This window comes from Tachypleus tridentatus, chromosome 9 (genome assembly GCF_004210375.1).
Source record: "Tachypleus tridentatus isolate NWPU-2018 chromosome 9, ASM421037v1, whole genome shotgun sequence".
Taxonomy (NCBI): Eukaryota; Metazoa; Arthropoda; class Merostomata; order Xiphosura; family Limulidae; genus Tachypleus; species Tachypleus tridentatus.
The window spans coordinates 58461283-58485205 of NC_134833.1; the positions used below are offsets into that span (position 1 = coordinate 58461283).

Sequence of the window (23923 nt, forward strand, 5' to 3'; positions counted from 1 at the left end):
AAACTTACGTTGAAAACTTAAACAAAGCACCTGTATCATTGCTACTCTATTTCACATAATCCGGGAAAGAGTCTCCAAACATAGTTCAAATTGTTTATAAACTTGCTTTTGTGTCTTTATTGTTAGCTACGCTATCTATGCTGCACCCCTCCCACAGGATTATGGAAACCACGGTTTTAATGCTGTGAATCTGCAAACATCTCGCTGAGCCACTGGAGGTCATCAAGTTCCCTAATACGCCAATTATAATCAATAACTAGATAACCAGTAGTGACTGGTCCAGTACATTTTAGACTAGCGAATGTAATCCTTCCATTGACCATACTAATGTCCTCCTTCAGTAGATTACAAAATTAAACTCTTATTTACTTATCTCTAATTGTGTTGTTTATCATATCATTGAAGCTCAAAACCACGCCATGGAAAGCAATCTTTACTTCAATGCCTGTGTATGCTATAATAGTGGCCAACTTTGCTAGGAGTTGGAGCTTCTACCTTTTACTGATCTCTCAACCTATGTACTTCAAGGAGGTTTTCCACTTTGAAATAGACAAGGTAGGTTTATATCTTTATAATATTTTTTTCATTTAATGATACATTCTGGTATTAAACAATTCTTGAATGTAACAGTATACTTTTAAAATTATACTTGTCGTAATACATTCGAATTAGACCGATTACATACTTGAAACACTACATTCTTAATGTATTTCATAAGGGATTTTCAAGAATTCCAAAAGCTCATAATAACAACATTCCAATCACATTATATCCGTTATATCCATTACAGACGACGCGTTTCACTCAATCAATAGTCCATCAAGCGGGCTAGGATACAACAAACATAGAAGTGGTTGGAACACTGTTTATAAAAAGCTATTTGATACAAAAATAATTATTATGATGTGTACACATTTTTAATCAAAAGTCGAGTGTATTGTTTAAACTACTTTAAAAACTGTTAATTGTGTTGACGAGTAGAAATCGGAAAATAATTTCGTTTTATCTTATTTTAACAACTTGACTGTTGGTTGAGGATTACTCAACTTGTGACCTTCATAGAGAAGGGTGTTTGTGAACTGTTTGGTTAACACACCTGAAGTTTATCCAAAGAAGGGAAGCACTAAATAAAACGGCAAAATATAAGAGAAAAACGATAAATTTTAACTTTATCTGAATGCTGTACGTGAACTAAGAATAACAAATAAAACGTGTGCATTGTGCATTACTTGTAGTGTGTCTCCCTTGGTTCGTATCATTCCAGTTGGCAAGGGTTCTCTGATTATTAACGGTACATCTATTACTAGAATAGAACCACGAAGTTATAATATTTATATTGTTACCACGTTTACACAAAACCTCGTGTCACTTCCCATTTTAGTGACTGTTGAAATTTTGAATGACTTATAGGTGTATTTTTACGTCCTCTAGTCTGGAGTACTAGGAGCACTCCCCCATCTGCTGATGACAATAGTGGTCCCTATAGGAGGACAGTTGGCTGATTATCTCCGCCGAAGAGAAATTCTGACCACAACTTCAGTGAGGAAAATATTCAACTGTGGAGGTAAGCGACACTAGTAGGCCAAGTGGTTAGGACTCTCGACTCGCAATTTGAGGGTCGCGGGTTCTATTACTCAGTCACACTAAATATGCTCGTCCTTTGAGCCGTAGGGGAGGGGGTTGTAATGCAAACAATAGGCGAATGTAAAGAAACTTTTGTAAACATTTCGTACAACAATGTGTTAAAAGCTTATTAAAGTTTTTAAAAAGGCCTAACATTATGTTGTAAAATAACATTATATGTACCATAAACTTTATCACTAACTAATCTAAAACTAGAAACGTACACAAGTTGAAGTTTTATTTTACCTATTTAGTGGCTATACTTAATAAAGGCTTAATTAACAGTGATTTGACCGCAAATGTTTAGCAGGTCTCTGTAGTTTTACGATAATAACAAATTAAGCGAAAAAACAACTGCTTTAATGTTTACTTCCGTTAATGACAATTTTATATTCTGTTATTTAAGTTACATGTCCATATTATTACTCGTAGAAGGAATGAGTAAAAACACCAAAACGACTTTTAGGACACCATGAAGATTGTTATTCCTAACTTTAATTTCTCTGGCTTCATGTTACGTTTTATTTATTGTAATCATATCATGTTTTTGTGATTTTGATTTTTCTAAAAACTAACTTTAAGTTTCCTTGTGATTTTCACTTAATTTAAATATTGTTTTTCAATTCACCCTTTTCTTAAATCCGGCATGGCCAGGTGGTTAAAGCACTCCGCTCGTAATTCGAGGGGCGTGGGTTCATGTCCCCGTCACATCAAACAATTGTGTGTGTGGGTGTTATAATGTAACAGTCAATCCCAATATTCACTGGTCAAACCAACAAAGTAAATTTTAAAGGTGGTTAAAAATAATTAAAGGAAAGTGTTTGGTTTGTGTCGCATTTCGCTTAAAGCTTCGCGAGGGCTATCAGCGCTAGCCATTCCTAATTTAGCAGTGTAAGACAAGAGGGAAGACAGCTAGTCATCACCACCCAACGCTTGGGCTACTCTTTTACCAACAAATAGCGGGACTGACCGCACATTGTAACGCCCCAATGACTGAAAGGGAGAGCATAGTTGGTGTGACGGGGATTCGAACCAACGACCCTCTGATCACAAGTCTAGTGCCTTAGCCACCAGACCTTAGTATTTGTTGTCCGAATGGAAAGTTTTAGTTAGGAACAGGGCCCCGGCATCGCCAGGTGGCGTGGCGGCGGGCGCGAAATCTAAGGGTAGTAGATGCGAATCCCCCAGTTACCAAGCATGTTCGTTATTTCAGCCGTGGAGGTGTTTTAGTGTAACGTCCCACCCAACTATTCGTTGGTAAAACAGTAGATCAAGAGCTGGCGGTGGGCGGTGATGACTAGCTGTCTTTCACTGCTAAGCTGGGGAAGATTAGCGCAAATTGAACCTCGTGAAATTATACACGTGAAGTTACAAACTTAGTGACTAGCGCTTTCGATCTTATAGATTACCAATACTCAATTAATTTCTTTCACTTACATTAGCTTTACTAATCATTTTTCATTTATCAGATGCGAACGTCTTTAGGTACAACGTATAATTTAACATTATCTTGTTTCTAATTTAATTTTCTTATAAATTAGTTTTACGCCTATTTTATGCACTAGATTTTTTTTCAGGGAGTCACTTTATTCCCTTCTTAGTTTTTTAGATTACGATATTCTCTTCACAGGATTTGGGTTAGAAGCGGTATTTCTTCTGGTAGTGGGCTATACCCGAAACACTACGATAGCCATCACGGCGCTTACTGTGGCAGTGGGTTTCAGTGGCTTCGCAATATCAGGTTAGTGATATATTATAGTTAGACTTATCGAATAACACAAATTTTTGTAATGTTCTTCATTTCACGCTATTGATAAAAATATAAAATCTTAGCTGCAATACCACGACAAACACCCAACTTCTCAATATTTTTTTTTTACTGACAAACACTTCAACTTCTAAATAATTATTTTTTTTTACTTACCAACACTTCAATTTCTCAATAATTAATTTTTTACTTACCAACACTTTATCTTCTCAATAATTAAATTTTACTGACACACACTGCAATTTCTCAATACTTATTTTTTTTTTACTGACGTTTGAAATGTGGTTTTAAAACCAACATTGTAACAGGTAAGCTTAATTAAAAAGAAACAATATAAACTATATTGTATTAACATTCTATTCTATGTGAATTTTGTTCTCTCTTTTCTTTTTTTTAAACCAGTGTTTCGGTTATTCATATAATTACATTTCGTTGAATGTCAGAAGCTCGACAAACATGTCAACTTTACTATCGTTTGTGACATGACAATAATGACTTTTACTAATCTTCGTCAATAATAAATTCAAAAACATATTAGAATAGGACTAATTAAAACTATTAATAACTTTATCAAAGATAACGGAGGACCTTCTTATACAATTTGTTTGAATTGTATGGTTTGTGACACACACCTTTTACGTATACTGTTGTATATATAAGCCATTTAGTTATCGGTTTAATCAACACTTCTGAGCTTAAAGTTTCTCTTTTATTTTGTTTTTAAAATAATTTCAAAATCAACTTCACGAGTATTACAAAAGTCGTTTCTGTAGTGAGACGCAATATCCGTTATGTTTTATATAAACAAATAAATCTTTGTATTTCTGTATTATAAGTGAAAGAATCGTTTCTGTAGTGAGACTCAAAATGTCCTGTGTTATGTATAAACAAATAAAAGTTTATATACTTCTTTATGCTTGAAGTGAAGCGACACAAGATTCCCTGTGTTATATAAACAAATAAAAGTCTGTGTGCTTCTTTATGTTTGAAGTGCATCCAACGATAAGATTTGAAAATAAAATAATACTTACCATGACAACCATCTTCAGCTTCAAATGTGTATGTTGAATTGCTATGTTTTTCGTAACATTAAACTTTAGGCCTAGCATGGCAAGGTGGTTAGGGTGCTCGACTCCCAGCAGCGTTTTCAAACGCTGTGATATCGAATATGCTCGCCTTTACAACGGTAGTGGCGATATAACGTAAGGGTCAATCCAACTATTCATTGGCGGTAGATGGTGATGACTAGCTGTCTTCCGTCTAGTCTATCATTACTAAATTAGGGTCGGCTAGCGCAGATAACCACCGTGTATCTTTGTACAAAATTCATTATACTTATATCTGTCAAATAAGAAACTACTATGTTTTCAATAGAATAGGCAGTTGTTCTGTCAGAGCTAGTTCTGTACCGATAAAAGTCAATACCCTGGCTCTGGTGTATACACACTTACCCAGCACTAAATTAGTCCAGAAAAGCTCAAATTTCTTCGCAAGTTATCCATTCACGAAGGAACTTTCTTTAAGATCGAAGCTCTCAGTTCATAGTTACCTTTTATTAGAAGACATCGGAGATTTCGGTATTAATCATACTAATACATATAATCTCTATATGTCTGTTCAGCAACGCAATAAACCGGAGAAGTGATAAAGCAATAAAGTAGATTATCATCATTTTAAAGGTCTGACACTTCTTTAGTTAATAAACAAAACATGTAATAAAGTTATGGGAGAAATAAACAGAGGCTGGTTAGGTCACATCTACATTAGAGGTCCGGCATGCCCAGGTGGTTAGACTGCTCGATTCGCAATCTGAAAGTCACGGGTTTGATTCACCGTCACACCAAACATACTCGCCCTTTCAGCCGTGGGGGCGTTGTAATAATACGGTCAACCCCACTATTCGTTGGTAAAAGAGTACCCCGAGAGTCAGCGGTGGGTGGTGATAACTAGCTGCCTTCCTTCTAGTTTTACACTGGTAAATTAGGGACGGCTAGCGCAAATAGCCCTTGTGTAGTTTTGCGCAAAATTCAATACAATTGTTTAAACACACCTGCATTATTAAACTTGCTTGGAAACTACTTGAAGAAAAAGAAATGTATATGACTAGTACACTTCGTCACAGTTTTTGAAAACCGTTATAAAACAGTCCCCTTAACTTTGCACTTTCCTAGACTCTAGTCACAGTAAACTAGACAATAGAACCACATTTTAAAGAGTGTTCGTGTTAATTATTACGGAGCTTTATTTGCGGATCGATTAAGGAAACAAAGAGTTGAGTTGGCTGTGAAATAGATGCATACTACCCTATTAAACCATTCGTGTAAAGATTATTACCAGCTTGATAATATAGAGTCTTTGATCTGAACATATGTTTATGATCTGATGAAAAGGATTGTCAGATACCCTTCCGAAAAGTAATGTATTTTCTGTGGCATCGCACTGAGTATAAAATATTAAATAATGCTAAAATATAGTTCTGAAACACCCCGTGCCATCAGGTTTTTATATCGGCTGTGATTGTAACGTAACTTACTTACGTGTATATTCAAAACTGTTTTATCGTAACGTCTTCACACCTCTGTAATACAGTTAGTGCAAATTCGTGCTTACTATTGACAGAAAAGTGTTAAATTTTCTAAAACCTGTAAATGCCTCTTACCTCGACTCTAATAATTTTAAAATATTACGTTGGATTTCATGACAGAAATAAATTGTCATTTATCAACATTTAGTAAATAATAAACTTGTTTTATGTAACTGATTATCATTAGTTAATGTTTCACTATATGAATATAATAAGTTAACTCATATGGCTCTGCAAGTTTTCAAGAATTATAAGCTACTTGTCACACAGAGAAACAGAAATGATCCAGATTGTGATGTCATTAGTGGCGATTAGTGACTTTAAGTGAGCTTTGTTTATAGATGTACCGATAACCGTTTTGTAATAAACGTTACTTGATTTCTATAAGATAATAATTGTAATTTGTTGAGATAAGCGTGAAAGTGGAAATATCTTATTATCTGTTTCCAGGGTCAGCTTTAAATCGAGACTCTTTTAGGCTAATACTAGACGATAAAGTACTTAAAGAATCACACTAAATATCACATTAAATGAAGAGTGGATGCGTTCGGCAGTCTTTACTTAAGAACATTATACAAGACAGATTTACGTCTCCGTTCAATTATCGTGATATAATTAAATGTATTATACGAAGTGCATTATGGAATAGGGCACCCAGGTTCACGTGTATTACATGGTATTATTTGCTCATGTCAACTCGTATATAATCAAAGTATGTAAATAGTTTGTTATGACGTATCACTAAAGAGAATTACAACAAATATGTTAGTACCTTTTATCCTTAGATAATAGAAAGTGCTTGCAGCCAAAATTCGTCCACCACCCACGAATAGAAAGGAAGTGGGGTGGATATGGTCAGTTTAAAAAGGTTCGATATACTTAATGCTCAAAGCGGGCCTGCTGTGGCCTGGTGGTTATGGCGCTGTGCTCATAACTTGAGGGTTGCGGATTCAATTCCCCGTTTCACCAAACATACTCGTCATTTCAACCGCAAAAGCGTTATTATGTGGTGGTCAATCCCACAGTTCGTTGATAAAAGTGCAGCCCAAGAGCTGGCTGTGACTAGCGTTCAGTGGCTAACCGCCTTACCTCTAGTCTATCACTGCTAAATTAGGGACGACTAGAGTAGATAGCTTTGCGCGAAATTCTAATCAACTCGAAACCTCAACCAGGTTAGCTCCACAAGAGACTCTGTTCATACGTAAAGAATGTATTCCTGAATGATTTTGTAGTTAGATATGGATGAAACTAGTTTCTCTTTAGGCCCATATGCAGTCATTAGTAACCGCTCTAATATGTGAAACTAGGATAGTCTTTTATAGCGATTATTTAAAAGTTTGTCAGATTTTAAGTCATAACCACCGAATATATTATCTGGAGAGTGTTAGTAATATGTTTAGTGGGGGTTATCTTCAAACGGTAAGACAATGGTTTAACTTTTGTTAAAATGTTTAAATTGGCTACTCGTTTAAATGGTGTTATTTTTACGTGTTTTTTTTAATTTTATATCAGAAGCAAGTGCTTTCAATATGATAATAGGAGCAACCAAAAATAATCAATAATCTGTATGTTGAATGATGTGTTCGTCATGTGTAAATCTATATCCGATAGAAGCAGTTTTTGTTTCTATGGACTGGATTTAAAAAAGAAAATAGCTGTCAGTCTCTCGGTGAGACAAGGATAAGTCTACGGATTTACAGCGCTAAATTCAGGGGGTTCGAATTATCTTGGAGAACACAGCAGGTAATTATAAAACTGTACGAATAGCCTATTAATAAATACTGTTTTAGTTTTGACTTGGTTTTGAATTTTAAAACATATTTCCAAAATCTATTAAAGTTATTTCTCTATCTAACCCTACCCAGATATAATCTGTCCAAAATATCATTAACCAAGTGTTTGATAAATATACTCTATCTATTTATGTGTTGCTTTTAACAATCTGTTCTTTTAATTCTTTTCCACAAATTTGTAGGTTTTAACGTTAACCATCTCGATATTGCCCCTCGCTATGCTAGTCTTTTGATGGGAATGTCCAATGGATTCGGTACCTTATCTGGAATGATTTGTCCAATAATTGTGGAAACGCTTACAAAAAATTCGGTAAGAACTTTGATATTTTTGTATTCCAACTAAATTGTTAACATGCACTAAAGGTACTGAAACCACTGAAACTTGAACTTTTGTCTCTAAATGTATCTCTTTTCAACAAACAGACAAATAAATGTTTTTCCAATGTTGCAGTCATGTCATATAAGATAAGTTAGCGCCAAGAATTAAAATTGACCAGTATAGAGTCCGTCAGTTAATACAATCAATGTAGGTCAGTTTTTAACTTGATATTAAACTTTTAATCGGTAGGTGTCACTGAAAAAATACATAAAGTTGATAAAACATTCAAAGTTCACGTTCTTAATTACAAACTAAAATTCTACTCAACTCCAGTGTAGTAACTTGTGTTGATAATGAAATTCAAACGTATATATATATAATTTGTATATCTACTTTCATTACTTTATATATTAACTGTGACAACTACAATTTTGCTTTTAAGTAGTAATAATTTGTACTGACAGGGGGAAAATATAATTTTGATAAAAACGGAGATTGATTTGACAGTAAGCTATTTAGAAGGTCTTTGTAATTCGTTCCACATCGCAATACGCGTTACAACATTTCACAAAAGCATTCTTTCTCAAGTGTCGCTGTTTTCAAAGCGTCTGTTAAAAGCTTCAAATGAACGTTAATGAGAACGACAAAGTAACTGCTCACTTGAAGGTTGCATCTCGGTTGTAGTAATCGTCTCTCAGTCACTTTGAACTGACTGTAGTCTGTTTCAGCAAGGTTAGAAGAGACTAAAACCCGTGAATGGTAAAAAATCTATACGTAAAGTCTAGTAGAATGTGATAAGCTGGGGTATCCTCATCAAACAGTCGTGCGGTCTCAATCTGAATCCCTCGGGGTTTGCGGGTATATTGTTGTCAGACTGGGAAAAACCAGCCAGAATGAAACACAGAGCTTTCAGTAAAGGCTCAATATGATTTATGGACGTAACTCACACAATGGCATACAACCATTCATGTAGCATGACAGCTAGAGAACTTTGGGCAACGATTTAGAAGTTTTCATTTGCTCTTGTCTTTTTCGAAAATGCTTGTGCTTGTCAACTAAATTTCTAATAATCATTTAAGCTATAAAGTTTCTTATCGTTATAATTTCAAACTGTAAAAAATCTGACGTCATATATTTAATAGAAACACAACTGCATAATGGTCGAGGCTTACGTTCGATCATTCGTTTTCTGTGCGCAAAATAACAAATCACATCATGCGCCAAGCGACTGCTTATTTCTAATAAATATAGAGATCACAGTTATATAGCATAACAATGGGTAAAAGCAAGGGCATCTCCGACTTTCGTGGGGAATATTTGTTTGTTTGTTTGTTTTTTGGAATTTCGCACAAAGCTACTCAAGGGCTATCTGTGCTAGCCGTCCCTAATTTAGCAGTGTAAGACTAGAGGGAAGGCAGCTAGTCATCACCACCCACCGCCAACTCTTGGGCTACTCTTTTACCAACGAATAGTGAGATTGACCGTCACATTATACACCCCACACGGCTGAGAGGGCGAGCATATTTAGCGCGACGCAAACCTGCGACCCTCGGATTACGAGTCGCACGCCTTACGCGCTTGGCCATGCCAGGCCCTCGTGGGGGAATAATCGTCTATACTCTTTTACGAGGACTTTGGTATAAAAAAATGTCTCTTCGGTTAGCTGTTCAAAAACAATGATGTTAAGGTCTATCAAAATACGTAAGGTGGTGTAAGAAGCCACTGGGAATTGACAGAGGCTCGTAATGTCCCGGATGTGATTCCATTTGACCGATTTCTTCAACAGTAGTAAATATTTCTGTATTTCTGACAGGGTATAAGTTGTAAAAGGCGTAACTGTGTGGCAAACGCCCTAGTGACGAGGGATGAATTTTTGATTTCTTAAAAAAAGAAGAGAGAATATTTATGGTATAACTTGATTATCATTGCTGGTTATTTCTACCACACGATGTAACATTCCCCCAACATGGTAACTAGAAATTCTCCCTAGACAACAACGCAACAATTCACTTTACTAGTACTGATTTAAAAACATAATAACCTTAATAACCTCTCTTAGTCGTACAATCGCCAGATCCCAATGCAATTGAATATGTTTGGAATAAAGTAAACATGACACTGTCCAAGCTATTTAGTCCTCTGCAAACAAGTGTCAGTTAATAACGAAATGATGGATTCCAATCAGTTAAACAGCATTATGGAATATAGACTATTGCCGTGGCTGAAGTCAAGAGTAGGTAACGGTTGTCATGAAGTGGCCAGTCAAGTTGAATCTTGTGTTTGTCCTGTCATTCAGTTTGTTTTATTTTATGATAATTATGTCTATATTGTAATGCAGTATTTTACAAATTGTTTCATTCACGCCCTTCCAGAATTAACATTCTTCCCCACTTTCCTTTTTTTAATTACTGAAAGAGTGAGTTAAGTGACGAGATATGATACACGGACACTCATTAAAATTCTATATATGTTGTGGTAACTGGTTTTATTTTGATTAATCAGAAATTTATTAAAATGCTTAATTTTGCACTATTACACCATAGATTCTACTCACCCCCCATCACACCTCAGGGGTGCAACCCACACTTTGGGTCTTGAATATAGTTGAAACAATGACTACATATTAATAAGTTAAGTTTATTAACGTTTGTGGAACAAATAAAATTACACATAAAACAATCTATTGCTAATATCATGTCTTTGAGGCATAGTTTTGGAGCTAAAGATCACAATGAAGCAATAATTTATAAGTTAAAAACATGAAATTATAAAAAAAAATTAAAACTCTCTTATAATCTACGATCCTTATTTCATCTTGAAGACTATTTATTAAAACTTGATTGTGCACCATGGCTTACATGTGCTATGCACACTACAGGAATCGAATCCCATATTTTAACGTTATAAGTTTCGAGCTCACCACCGATATTTATTGAATTTGTTTCTATTTTCAGGACCTGAAAATAAACTATGAATTATTTTTTGAAAAAATATTTTACAAACAAAATTACTTTTTTAAGCATAATAGGTTCCCACATATAATAACTTAAGCTAAATTCAACATTATAAAAAAAATTAAAAGACAGTAGGAGCATGCAGTCAGGCCTATAAAAATATCACGTCAAGTGTGTATATATTGATGTAACGAACTTGTGACGTACTTATTATCCTTTTCTGAAAATATTAATATTAAACAAATACGTATCAGCTAATTAAACAACCATCTTCCTATAACTCTGTTTCTGTTGAATTTACTTTTCTTTTAAAAATACGTGCTAAGGCTATTACAAGCTTCCTTTGACAATTGCAATGGTAGCCAAACTTGCTTAACGTAAGAGGGCCCGGCATGGCCAAGCGTGTTAAGGCGTGCGACTCGTAATCTGAGGGTCGCGGGTTCGCATCCCCTTCCCGCCAAACATGCTCGCCCTTTCAGCCGTGGGGACGTTATAATGTGACGGTCAATCCCACTATTCGTTGGTAAAAGAGTAGCCCAAGAGTTGGCGGTGGGTGGTGATGACTAGCTGCTTTCCCTCTGGTTTTACACTGCTAAATTAGGGACGGCTAGCACAGATAGCCCTCGAGAAGCTTTGTGCGAAATTCAAAAAACAAAACAAACAAACTTAACGTAAGAGCCACATAGGACAAACTTCAGATGTCCGAGAGCCCCAAGCCATGAATAAATATTACACACGTGTTTATAGTTAGATGTACATTTTGTTACATAAATTTTATATAAATATGAAGAAATACATAGACGTAATAATATTTATTCATGTATGTAGTTTTTAAACTGTTAATTTGTATTAGATTCAATAACCACAAAGTAATATACCAAATGTTTACAAAATCCTGGCTGATTATTGTTTTAACTATATTGAACGTATTTAAAACGGTAATGAACTACGGAAACATCTGAGAAAAAATATGCAAATTTGCATTTCATTAACATTAAAAAATATTAACATAAAGCATAAAAACAGACATTTTTACTGATATTTATTATCTGGTCAAAACACAGAGGAAAATATATAACAATAAAATTAGAGATATTTTAGTTAGATACCACCTTACAAAATGCTAGTCTTATCATAATTTTTTTTAACACAAACAGACATTGATACAATTATCAGGCTATTTACTGCTAGAAGAGGTCTTGCGAGTTTCCATTTTGGTTGTGAGTCATTGAAATTCCGGCTGATATGTTCTCCGTCAGGTGCTTATTTGTAAGGATTGCACGATGGTTCGACTTCACAAACTTCATTACAGAGTACAGTGATTCACAGCAGTATGTTGTGCTGAAAATTGAGATGAGTCGCACACTGGTTTTCTTCAGTTCAGGATATCTTATTTCTGGATCTTGCTTCCAGAACTTTATCGTAGAATGAGACTTATGTATCACCTCTAGACCCAGATTCTTCTGTAGTTCTATTAATTACATTTCCACAGCAGATGATTCTGGAACAAGAGGTTCGAAAACTGGAGAACCATCATTGATCACATCAACCATGAATGAATATGCAAGAAAGGCGAAGCAGGGCTTCAGCTTCTGTAAGTCCTCGAACCTGTCTAGAAAATTGTCAAGTAGTCCTTGTAATTTATCTTTGAATTCTTCCAGTTTGTTGCCTTTTATTTCAATATCAGTGAATGTTTACTCTCCTATTGAGACTGGGATGTTACTGAAGTTTCTTGACAATATGTCTCTTTGAAAAAGTCATATTTTATCCTGAAAGCTAAAAATTGTCTGAGTAAGATAAGAAACAATTTTATCCTTTCCCTGGAGTACCAAGTTGAAAGTTTGTAGTTGATTCATTATATCAGCAAGGAACATGAGATCTTGCATACATTCATCATTTCTCAGTTGAGGATAGAATCTTTTTTTTTTTTACTCAAGAAAAGTAATAATAGGCACCAACAGATCCTCAAACCTATTTAAGTCATCGCTGGTTGACAGCCATCTCACAATGCAGTAGAAAGAGACATCACTGGTTTTATCTTCAAGCTCTAGTTCTTCAATAAAATTTTGAACTTTCCATTTAAGCGTATAAAATTGACAATTTCATAAACAAATTTTATGACATCTTCATACTTGAATTATATGGCTGCCAAGTGTTCACGATGAATAATGCAATGAAATTCTGGAAAGCTGGGATCCCTTTTCATAAGTGCAATTAATCCTGCATTTTTGCAACACTGACAAGTTTATCCAGTGGAATATCAGCAATTGGGAAGGCTCTGTTAAGCACATTTTTAATGTCAATACCACGTGTTGTTTCTTTTAGTGTCACTGAGTCCAACATTTCTTCTTTCACAGTTACATCAGAGAAAACTTAACGAACAAATACCACCAGTTGTCGGTTTTCTTGTATGTCTGTAGATTAGTCAAGGGTTAAGCTGAATGCAAGGAAATTCTTTAAATCATTTTGCATTTTGCCTGCAACATCAGCACTGATCTGAGAGATACGTCTCCCTGTAGTGTGGCATGAATCTAGTGTTTATGCTATTAGTCGCTGAAGTTTTGTATTGTTTAGATCTAACACTGAAACAATTTTAGCTATATTTTCTTAAAAATTATTTCACCATCAGAATGTGGGCGTTTAGCACAAGCAATATTCCATGATATAACAAAACTAGCTTCAGTCGTTGTGTCAACTTCCTTAGTGAACGTTGTCAACAGTGTCTGCTGGATATTTAGTGAAGATTTTAACAGAGTTGACTTGTTTCTCTGTAATTCTGATTTAGGTGGATAATCAGACGAAATATTTTTTTATTTGTTTCATAGTGACGTTTCAAGTCACTGGCTTTGTAATGATTGAGTAACACATTGCGGATAAGACACAAAGGTTTACCTCCTTTACCAGTGAATGAAAAATCTTCCTTCCAATCTGGCTTAAAATTTCTCTTTTCATCTTTATACTTTTGCATCTTACAATTTGATGACGCCATCTTCGTTCACAAACTTTTTACAGGCACTTCTAAGAAATTAAAGTGAAAAGAAACAATAAGCTCGAACACGCGCATTATAACCAGTAATCATACAAGCCGGTGTTGACAATGTTAGTTTTAGTGGATTGCGATTGCGTGATTGTGGCGTGTGTGGCTGTGTTGCGGGCAGTGAAATTAGTGGAGCGTATGTGTAACACTGGGCGCTGTAGAGTTTGCCACATGCGGCAGGCGCTTTGTCATATATTGTGCGGCTCGCGAGCCGTGGTTTGGTACCCTTGGGCTATTGCAAGCTTACTAAAGGAGAGTTTTGAACTGCAAAAACAAAGTGACCGTATTGTTTTCTACCCTCCCTCCAACGGGATAACAATACGATTACTGGAGATACAATGCTAAAACCAGAGGTTCAATTCCCCGTGGTGTACAACACGCAACAGCATATTTTATAGCTGTAAGTTAAAACAATAGCGGTGTCATTTTCTTGGATACTAACCCAACTGAATATTTATAAACTGTCAACACAGATAACGCTAGTCAAATAGATAACACGTGTTTTAGTAAAAGTGGTGGAATTATAACATAATAGTAAATAGGCCAATAGGAACACTAACACGACAACGATCTTAAGCACACAGTAAATGTGGTGGAATTATAACATGGTGGCAAAGATGTCGATGGGAACACTAACAAGACAACGATCTTAAGCACACAGTAAATGTGGTGGAATTATAACATGATCGAAAAGAGGTCGATAGGAACACCAACATACTTGAATTGGCAGCATTTAAACAATAATAAATGCTCTGTTTAAAGAAGGGAACTCACACAGAAGTACAACGTTTCTTCTGTATGCTTTGCCAAAATAATTTATACAATTCTCAGCCGTTTTTCAAGTTTAGCTTTATATAACTTATTGATAGGATTAAATACGTGTACTTACAGTGATCATAATATAATAAGATAAACAACTTTTGATGTATTAAATTACACGTAAACGTGTTCCACGTTTAGTTAGGTAAGACCATAGAGCCAAAACTTACAGATATTCTGACTGATAACGTAAGACGATTATTAACAAACACACTATAGAAGGACATTTACCATCTTATATGCAAAATCTGAGTTTCAAGCATTTGGAGTAACACATTTTGCTGCTCAAAACTAACTCTTCTAACTAAAATTGTAACATGATGTGACAGTATTATAGAACACTGTGCCACACGTTCCTAATCAGTACCATGTCATACAAACTACGTGCTGTCCTAAAGCTAATTTGTGATATTTTTCTTAACAATACTGAATATCTGTCAGATTATATTATGTCAACTAAGTATTCTAGATTACTAATTATAAGTAGACAAAGGAATGGTAGAGGATCTTCTAAACTGGTTATGAAGTATTATTTGAGACTTGCATAGTGCGCATGCAGTGGCTGCATGTTGCATAAATAAATTTTTTCAAGCTATCAAACGACTTTAGAAATGTGTAGGTTTCATAGAACAGAAAAAAAGTAGAAAAGTAGAAGCCCCATGTGTACTTGGTGCTCTCAGGTTACATAACCTAACTACCAGAAAAGCAACACATTTGAGAGTTGCTCTGTTATATAGCTTTGGCAATAGACACAGTTCAGAGAAGTTTTTGACTGCCCTTGCTGCTCATAACAGTGTCCACTGATAAAGATAATAAGCAAAAATACACGAATTAATTCAAATTAATACATAATAATTAATAAAAGAAACTTTATCGGCAACGTTATCATTAATAATGAAATCTCATACTTATAAAAGCAGAGAAACAGAAAATTTATTGTGGATTCATTAAACTGATGTAAAAATAATGTAACAGTCAATGTAAGAGCTGATGATTTATGTATATTAACAGATTATACAGAGTTTCAATTGGCATTCATATACAACAGTCTTTAATTTAATGGTGTTATTCAAACGTTTTATTGCTACGCGGATCGCCTCTGTCATAGAAACACAAGTATGAGTTTATCACAGAGTAAACCTATTCAGTATTTTATTAGAACTGTTGTGGTTATGCAGCAAGCTGTTGTAGTTAGAAATGGGTTGGAATTACTTTTAAATCTGTTATATAAACAGGTAAGAGTTTGCAGTATTTAAATATGAAAGCATTTCTATATTTTCGACCTAAAGTAGAAACGATATATTGACTAACTCATATCAATTGCTTAAAACGATAAAAAAATTATAGGTAACGTTTATACTTTTACTGTTTTAAAACGTATTCCTCTCATTAAATATATAAACAGAAACGTCTCAGTTTGAATATTTTGTAATCACAACTGCTGCCATCTATTGGCAAGTTATTGTAGCTCAGTCTTCGGAGAAAGGTAATTTTTATTAATATTATAATAAATATCATTTACGTCACACAAATATATGTTTGTTGTAAAGTTTTCCACAACGACTGAAGGTCACATTCTAATGTTATGTACTGATTCAATAAATCAAATAAATTGAAGATGCTATGGTATAAACTGTATTATCTTACTTTTATTCAAAGGTAGCGCTATCTATTAGCAGCTTCATATGTATATATAAACTATCTCAAGGTATGTATTATAGAAATCACGTTCTGTGTTTGTTGTTTTTCTCTAATCTCACTCGTTTAATATTTGGTTAACATTTTTTTGTTTCAATTTGTGTAAATTAGACAGCTGAGGAGTGGGAAAAGGTGTTTCTGATCGCTAGTTTAATCCATTTTTCTGGAGTAATTTTCTATGCTATCTTCGCCTCTGGGGAACTCCAAACATGGGCAGAAACATCAACGAAAGACCAAGGTCCTTCTTGGAACCCTCTTGAGAACGCGTTTAAAGACGAGAATCAGCAACAAAACGGTAACATTACAGGACCCATCTCTATTGCGGGAATCAAACAACCCTCGTACGGTGCGACAGGTGACAGTCAACAACCAGTATTTGACACGAAAGAAGAACTGGTACAAGCGCCACCTAGAGATCGATATATGCACGGAAGTGTCGAAGACAGAGAATATTGAATTCGTGTTTAGTTTCTAGATGTAAAATGCCAAAGCAATATGAATGTTTTGAAATTATAATTATCATTACTATTATAATCATCAATAAAACACATTTATGTTAACATTTCTCTGGGAAAATGTGAGCAAACGATGATTAATAGACTATACTGAACGTTGTGTTAATTGTAATGGCATGCTTGTTGTCCTTCCATTTTGCTCCGTTACTTCTTGTAGATATGTTGTACAGTATCGGTGTTTCTGATCAAAAGGAAAATTCTATGTGAAAAATAAATACACTTACAAAATAAAGTTATCATTAATTTTACATATTAAAAGCATTTTATTTTATTTTTTGTTTTGCTTAAGCTTCACAGCTTTGTAAAATATCTATCATTTTTTGTATAAATATTCGTAAAGAACTCTTCCTCTCAACGGGGTAAAAACATAATGTTAAGCCTAACTCTAAGATTAGTGTTATTCCCGATACACGTCCTTTAAGATGAAGTAGAGAAAAATCCATGTGTTTAACTTGGAATGATGTGGTGTTGTAAAAGTGTCATAGATGAGATGTAAAAATTTCGTTGTGAAGTATAGATGTGTAGAAAAAATTGTGATAATGTGCAAATTATTATATCGTTGTTTCCGAATTTTCTCTAGTACATGAGTGTAATGTTGTGTGAAATCTGGATACTCGAAACATGAATGTGTGATAAAAGTATTATTGCTGCTTATCAAGTTTTACAAAATCAATGAAATATTAAAACTTTATTTTCTAGGTGTACAGCAATCGGTTCCAGTTGTTCAAACTGCAAAGTTTACCGATTAATGTTAATGTTATCAGCAACATACATATTTTTAGCGATGTGTAACTTGGCTAATTAAAAAAAATCAGTATTTTAACTGAAGAAAAATCTAAAATAGTATAAAGTTTCTATAAAGACGCAAGCTCTCACAGTATCTTCTTTTGTTTCTTCGTGAATACGTAGAACATTACTGTCCACATAAACAGTTAACTAACTACATTATTTTGTGTTTCATATTTGTATTTTCGATTTAGCTTGGAATGATTCTTTGTTTTGTGTAATTGGCACATATACAAGTCCAAGTTAGCACGCACAGTGATATGTCTGCGTGTTTACAACGCTAAAAACAGAGCATTGTTGTAGCTTTGTGTTTAACTTAAAAAAGAGCCGTAAACTTTAAATATACGTTGAATTTGTTTATAATTCCTCTCTTTCTATTTGTTTTCCGCTAGTACAGCAGGATATATACGGATTTACAATACTAAAATCAGGGGTTCGATTCAACTTGGTGGGCTCAGCAGATAGCCCCATGTGGCTTTGCTATAAGAAAACACACACTCTTTCTATTTAAAGAATGTCTCACACATTAAGGAGACGTAGAACGTTGATATATTTATTTAAGGTAACCAAATACTTTACATAAACGAAGATAAACAAAACTTTTGTAGGTAAATAAATTGAATGGGCCCTGTTTGTCTGAGCTAACTTAGGATTCACAAAATATTCAACGTGAAAAATATTTGTTTTAAACTGACCAAAACCTAATTATTTTTTTTATAAATATGTTAAGTAGATTACCGGTTTATTTAAACCTGCTGTATTTATCAAAGATGAACGTTTTCTTTTTAATATAAGAAACACAATTAAGAACTCCTGTAGATGTTATTATTTCAGTGAATTTTGTTTTTCCTTACTAGTAATAGCGAATTTTCATTGCTATTATTAATGTTGTAAAAACAGTTAAAAATACAAGGTGTGTTTTGGTGTTAAACATAAATGTTGTTTATTTTAAAGTTTAATTCTCTTCCAAATATAACTAAAGGCGTTTTTATTTCAACTTTTAAATTTTGTAATGCAAGTGTGACCTAAACTACAAAGGAAACATTACAAAAATAGCTGAAGAATTAGTATAATAGTCGAATAATAGTGTCATGTGAAATTATACTGAGTACAGCATTTTATTACAACTTAAGAGTTTGTTTGTTTCTTATTGTTTTAGGGGGATGAATGTTTGTAGCTGAAAATCCGGGTTTTGGTTATTGAACTAAAACAAGTAACGAAATAAATAAAATATCAAAATGAGATGTTTTTAAAATGTACAGAATATTTCAAACTTTCTAATATGATTTAACATAAACCATCAAATTATTCAGACCATATTTAAAAGTTGCTTTTGTTCTATATGTACAAATATAGTCTATACTTATAATTATTTCAAGTCACCAAACACCTGTTGCAGTCCGCATCGGAACATTAACAGAGAAGTTTCAAGCTTTCTATTGGCGTTATATTGATCAACACAAAACGTGTAACTGTATTATACAATGAAATTGTGTTCGTTTATATAAGGTACGACCTTGAAATATTACAAAAGCACGTGTATTTTTGAGCACGAACACTTGGTCGGAAAAAGATAATGGCTGATTTTTATAGCATGGACATTAAACCGTAACACAATAACTTCTACTGGATTAAAATTAAAGAACAAGAAATGTTTAGAAGGATAAAACGAAAATACATCTAAGGATAAGTAAACTTCCATTTTAATAGACCTTTGAGGCAAAGGGAGTTAGCGAAACAGTATTTACACTTAAACTTAATGGTGTTATATATAAATCTGATCATGTTTCGGTGTTTTGTCTAGTTCTTTAAGGCACTTCAATTATAAGGCACCATTGTGATCCAATATTGCATGAAAAACGCTCTGTTTAAGCTACATTTTATTACGAAGTAAACCTAAACACCTACATGCATAAAAAGCAAAGATTTTTATACAGTGTATTTATTTTAGAAGTAACTTAAGTTATTTATGTTGGTTTATTTATTTTACAGAACAAGGGATGCAATAGTTCTTTGATGTGACCACTTTGGGGATCGAAATCCTGACTTTTAGAGAGCTATCGTGTTCACCTCTATGATGTATGTAAGGAGGCATAATTTGATTTAAGTTGATGTGAATTTTATGTCAATACATTAATCAAGATTTGATTTGTTTTGAATTTCGCGCAAAGTTACACGAGGACTATTTGCACTAGCCGCCCCTAATTTAGCGGTGTAAGACTAGAGGGAAGGCAGCTAGTCCTCACCACCCGCCGCCAACTCTTGTGCCACTCTTTTACTAACGAATAGTGGGATTGATAGTCACATTATAACGCCCCCACGGCTGAAAGGGCGAGCATGTTTGGTGTGATGGGGATTCGAATCCGCAACTCTCGGATTACGAGTCGAATGCGTTAACCACCTGGCCATACGGGGCTCATTATTCAAGGCAAACACCCTAGCGAAATAAAAGCCATATTAAAGTTGTAAAGAAAAATAGAATGAACTATTAATATTAAGTGTCAGGCACGAATGTAAGTGAAGATGGTGGCACATAACTAAAATATTCATATCATGTACACAATAATCGATCTGTTTATTTATATTAAGGCCTTAATTTAACATTTTCGTAACAAATAAATAATTTACCTATTAGCGGCTTTAATACAGGTAGTAACAAGTGCTGTTATTGCTAAGTTACCAATAAAAAACAACAGCAAACCAACTGATCAATCTTATGTACATCTTACCCGGAGTTGTGGGCTTCGTAAAAGATCAACCATGCCTCGCACACACAAACTAAAACATTATTGTTCCAGATAATGCCCGAGTAGAGACTCCATGTTATTGAATAAATTAATTATTGTGCGTGTTATGACCAATATTTTTAGTTGCCTTTGTCAACTGTCTTACAATTTAACTTGTTTCTTTTTATTTATTTTCAAAGTTTCACTGTGCCTTTTGTCCGCGAAGGGTTTTTTCATTCTTTTCTTAAGAGTTTGTTTTTACATGATATATCCAACAACCTACTTTTATTTCTTTCAGCAATAGAAAATATAATATAATATAATATAATAGAAATTCACGTAATTATGATTTTAAATAAAAGTATTATAATTTATCGGCGATCACTTATTTTGACAAGTCTGGCTTGGCCTGGTGGTTGGGGCGTTTAACCTACAATATGAGTATCGCAAAGTCGAATCCCTGACCCACCTAACATGTCTGATCTTTCAGTCGTGGGAGCATTGTAATGTGAAAGTCAATCCCATTATTCATTGGCAAAAGAGTAACTCATGAGTTGACGATGGGTGGTGATGATTAGCTGCTTTCTCTCTAGTCTTTCACCGCTGTGTTAGGGATAGCTAGGGCAGATAGCTCTCGTGTAGCTATGCACGAAATTCAAAAGAAACAAACAAACGTTTCGGGCGATGTTTCACGATGTTTTTACAAATCAATAACGTTATACCTAAAAGCTATCAACAACCATTTTCACTCATGTAGCTTTAAGTGTTTGAAAATATCTCGAAGTGATGCGTTATTAATTAAAAATTCATACTTACCTAACACACGTTAACACATCATTAAACGACATATATACCGCAGCTTACTCCATGGCTTAGTTCAAAAAACATATCTAAATCACCAAAATTACAAAATTTCTTCCTGATGACATCAAGAAAGCTACGTATGATAGGGTTAAGAACTGAAAGACACTTTACAAGATATATGTAACTGATGTCTGTAAATATTACGTTTAATATGAACGTCGTCAAAGTTGTTAGATGAAAATCGTTGAAACGATTACAACAAGAAATGTAAGAAATTAGGCTTGTACTAAAGTTATCTTAATAATGGTAGCTTTACCTTCAGAGATATTTTAAAATCAGCATAAAAATTTAAGTTTGTCACGTCATGGTAAATTTTTGAAAAATATTGCTTTCCAAGGTGCGATTTTAACCACATGTATATTATATGATAAATTTTCACTATAGGCACATTACAATCAGTGACATGACTACAAAAGTTTGTTTTAATTTCGCGTAAAGCTACACAAGGGCTAACTGTGCTAGTCGTCCCTAATTTAGCAGTGTAAGGCTAGAGGGAAGGCAACTAGTCATCACCACCCACTTCCAACTCTTGAGATACTCTTTTAGCAACGAATAGTGGGATTAACCCTTATATCATAACGCCCCCACAGCTAAAAGGGCTAGCCTGTTTGATGAGACGGGGATTGGAACCCGCGACCCTTATATTACGCGCCGAGCACCCTCACCACCTGGCTATGCCGAGCCTAACTACAAAAAAATGGGTCTCTACCTTCATTTCTTTATAATTGCCATTAACTTGATAGAATACTGCAACTACTCTTTAGTTCAAACAAGTTAAATTGCATGTCTCTCACCGTGGGGATGTTATAACGTTACGGTCAATCCCACTATTCGTTAGAAAGTGAGTATCCCAAGTGTTGGCGGTGGGTGGTGATGACTAGCTGCCCTACCCCTAGTCTTACACTACTAAGTTAGTTTTGTGCAAAATTCAAAACAAACAAACAAACTCTTTCCCTGTCGCCAATTCTTAAGTTTGTCAAGCCCTTCTGACCCCCTTTTGACTCATCTTACCTCTAACAGTCGCGAGGGCATATTTACGACACTGATAACCATGTTTTTTATTAAAGTGGCTTAGAACAACCTTGTAGAAGAAGTATTCGGACTCTGCCAAGTTCATAAAAAAACAATCAAGACACAAAACTATCTAACAGAAGCAATAGACCAGATAAATCTGATGGTTTGTTTTTGTTATGATTTCGACTTTGTGTAATACGGAGTCTAAAGACCATTGTTATAATTAAAAGCATTAGATACATGATTTTATATTATTGTGTTACAACTGCTTTCTTTGATTAGTATATAACAACTGTAGAAAGTGAAATAAATATTAACATATTCAGATACCTATGGTTACAGATTGTATTAACTATTATAATTATTTTAGAACACCGTTCTTTAAGTGTTTGTTGTTTACTCTAAGATTCGTTGGAAATTTAAAATCCAAAACTAAAGAATATGTAATAACAGTTCTTTGATAAATTTGTAGTGTTTAAAAATGAAAAAGGCGTGATGCTAATGGCATATACACAAATAAAAATGTAATTATTTTTCACCGGTTTGTAAAAGGCTTATACGCCGTAACAATAATTCATCGACGTCTATTACTCAAATTTGCCTTTTGTTAATTGTTTTCAGAGAGATAACCTTTTATTAACTCTGCAATACAAAAAAATACAACGTATTACAGAACGATAAAAAAGTATCCAAATCGTGAACGTATATATTTTAAACTGAACATATCAATCACAGTTTCTTAGTCAAGAACTACTTTTTCTACACACAACACATACAGGCTCCTCAAGATAATTCCGTTTGATTTCCCGTCTTACCTGATAACCACAGCTGAGACACACTGCAGTGTAACAGAATGTATTAAAACAACACTTTGACATCGTTTGGTCGTAGGTGATTTGATGCTACCAAAAACTAAGGTTTTAAGGAAGAATATCAAACAGCTCTTTTCTGTGAAAATACTCAGATATAAAGACGTGTTTAGATCAGAGGCTTAAATTTGCCAACATAAGAATATATCTTTTGCACTTAAGGGCAGTAGAAAACAAATAAATGTGGTTTAAACTGGGACACTGTGATAAATAAAGTGCTTCATCTCGTAGCAGGCAACATAATATAGAAAGTTATATATATTGGACTTCGGAAACGACACAATCAACGTGTACTTAAGCTGATTCCACGACTTTCACATTCAGTCGTCGCACACCTCAGAAACGGAATGGCTAGTGCTACAGATCGGTCCAGTGGAGAACAATGTGTTACTAGCCTGTTCTTTCCAAAGATTCTGGGCTCTATCATGTTTTATGCCTCACTGCAGTTCAACATACAGATAATAAAGCAAGAGGTAGCTTACACTGGTTACAGTCTGCATTTCAAACAGCATTGAAAGCGTAATACATGAACCTCCGAAGGACAGTTGATTTCA

General features: G+C 34.4%; 1 protein-coding gene across 3 annotated transcripts in view; it reads left to right on the top strand.

Annotated features, from left to right (window-relative positions):
• Nucleotides 1-22826, top strand: part of LOC143225293 (vesicular glutamate transporter 3-like) — a 141170-nt gene extending 118344 nt beyond the window's left edge. For 2 of the 3 annotated variants that reach the window (XM_076454435.1, XM_076454436.1), the window contains exons 9-13: nucleotides 406-555; nucleotides 1432-1564; nucleotides 3254-3364; nucleotides 7951-8078; nucleotides 16707-22826. In XM_076454435.1, the coding sequence (XP_076310550.1) occupies nucleotides 406-555; nucleotides 1432-1564; nucleotides 3254-3364; nucleotides 7951-8078; nucleotides 16707-17051 (867 nt within the window). In that variant the 3' untranslated portion in view covers nucleotides 17052-22826. The remainder of the gene's footprint in view (nucleotides 1-405; nucleotides 556-1431; nucleotides 1565-3253; nucleotides 3365-7950; nucleotides 8079-16706) is intronic. The other variant, XM_076454437.1, reaches the window with a different exon arrangement.
• Nucleotides 22827-23923: the final 1097 nt, after the last annotated feature.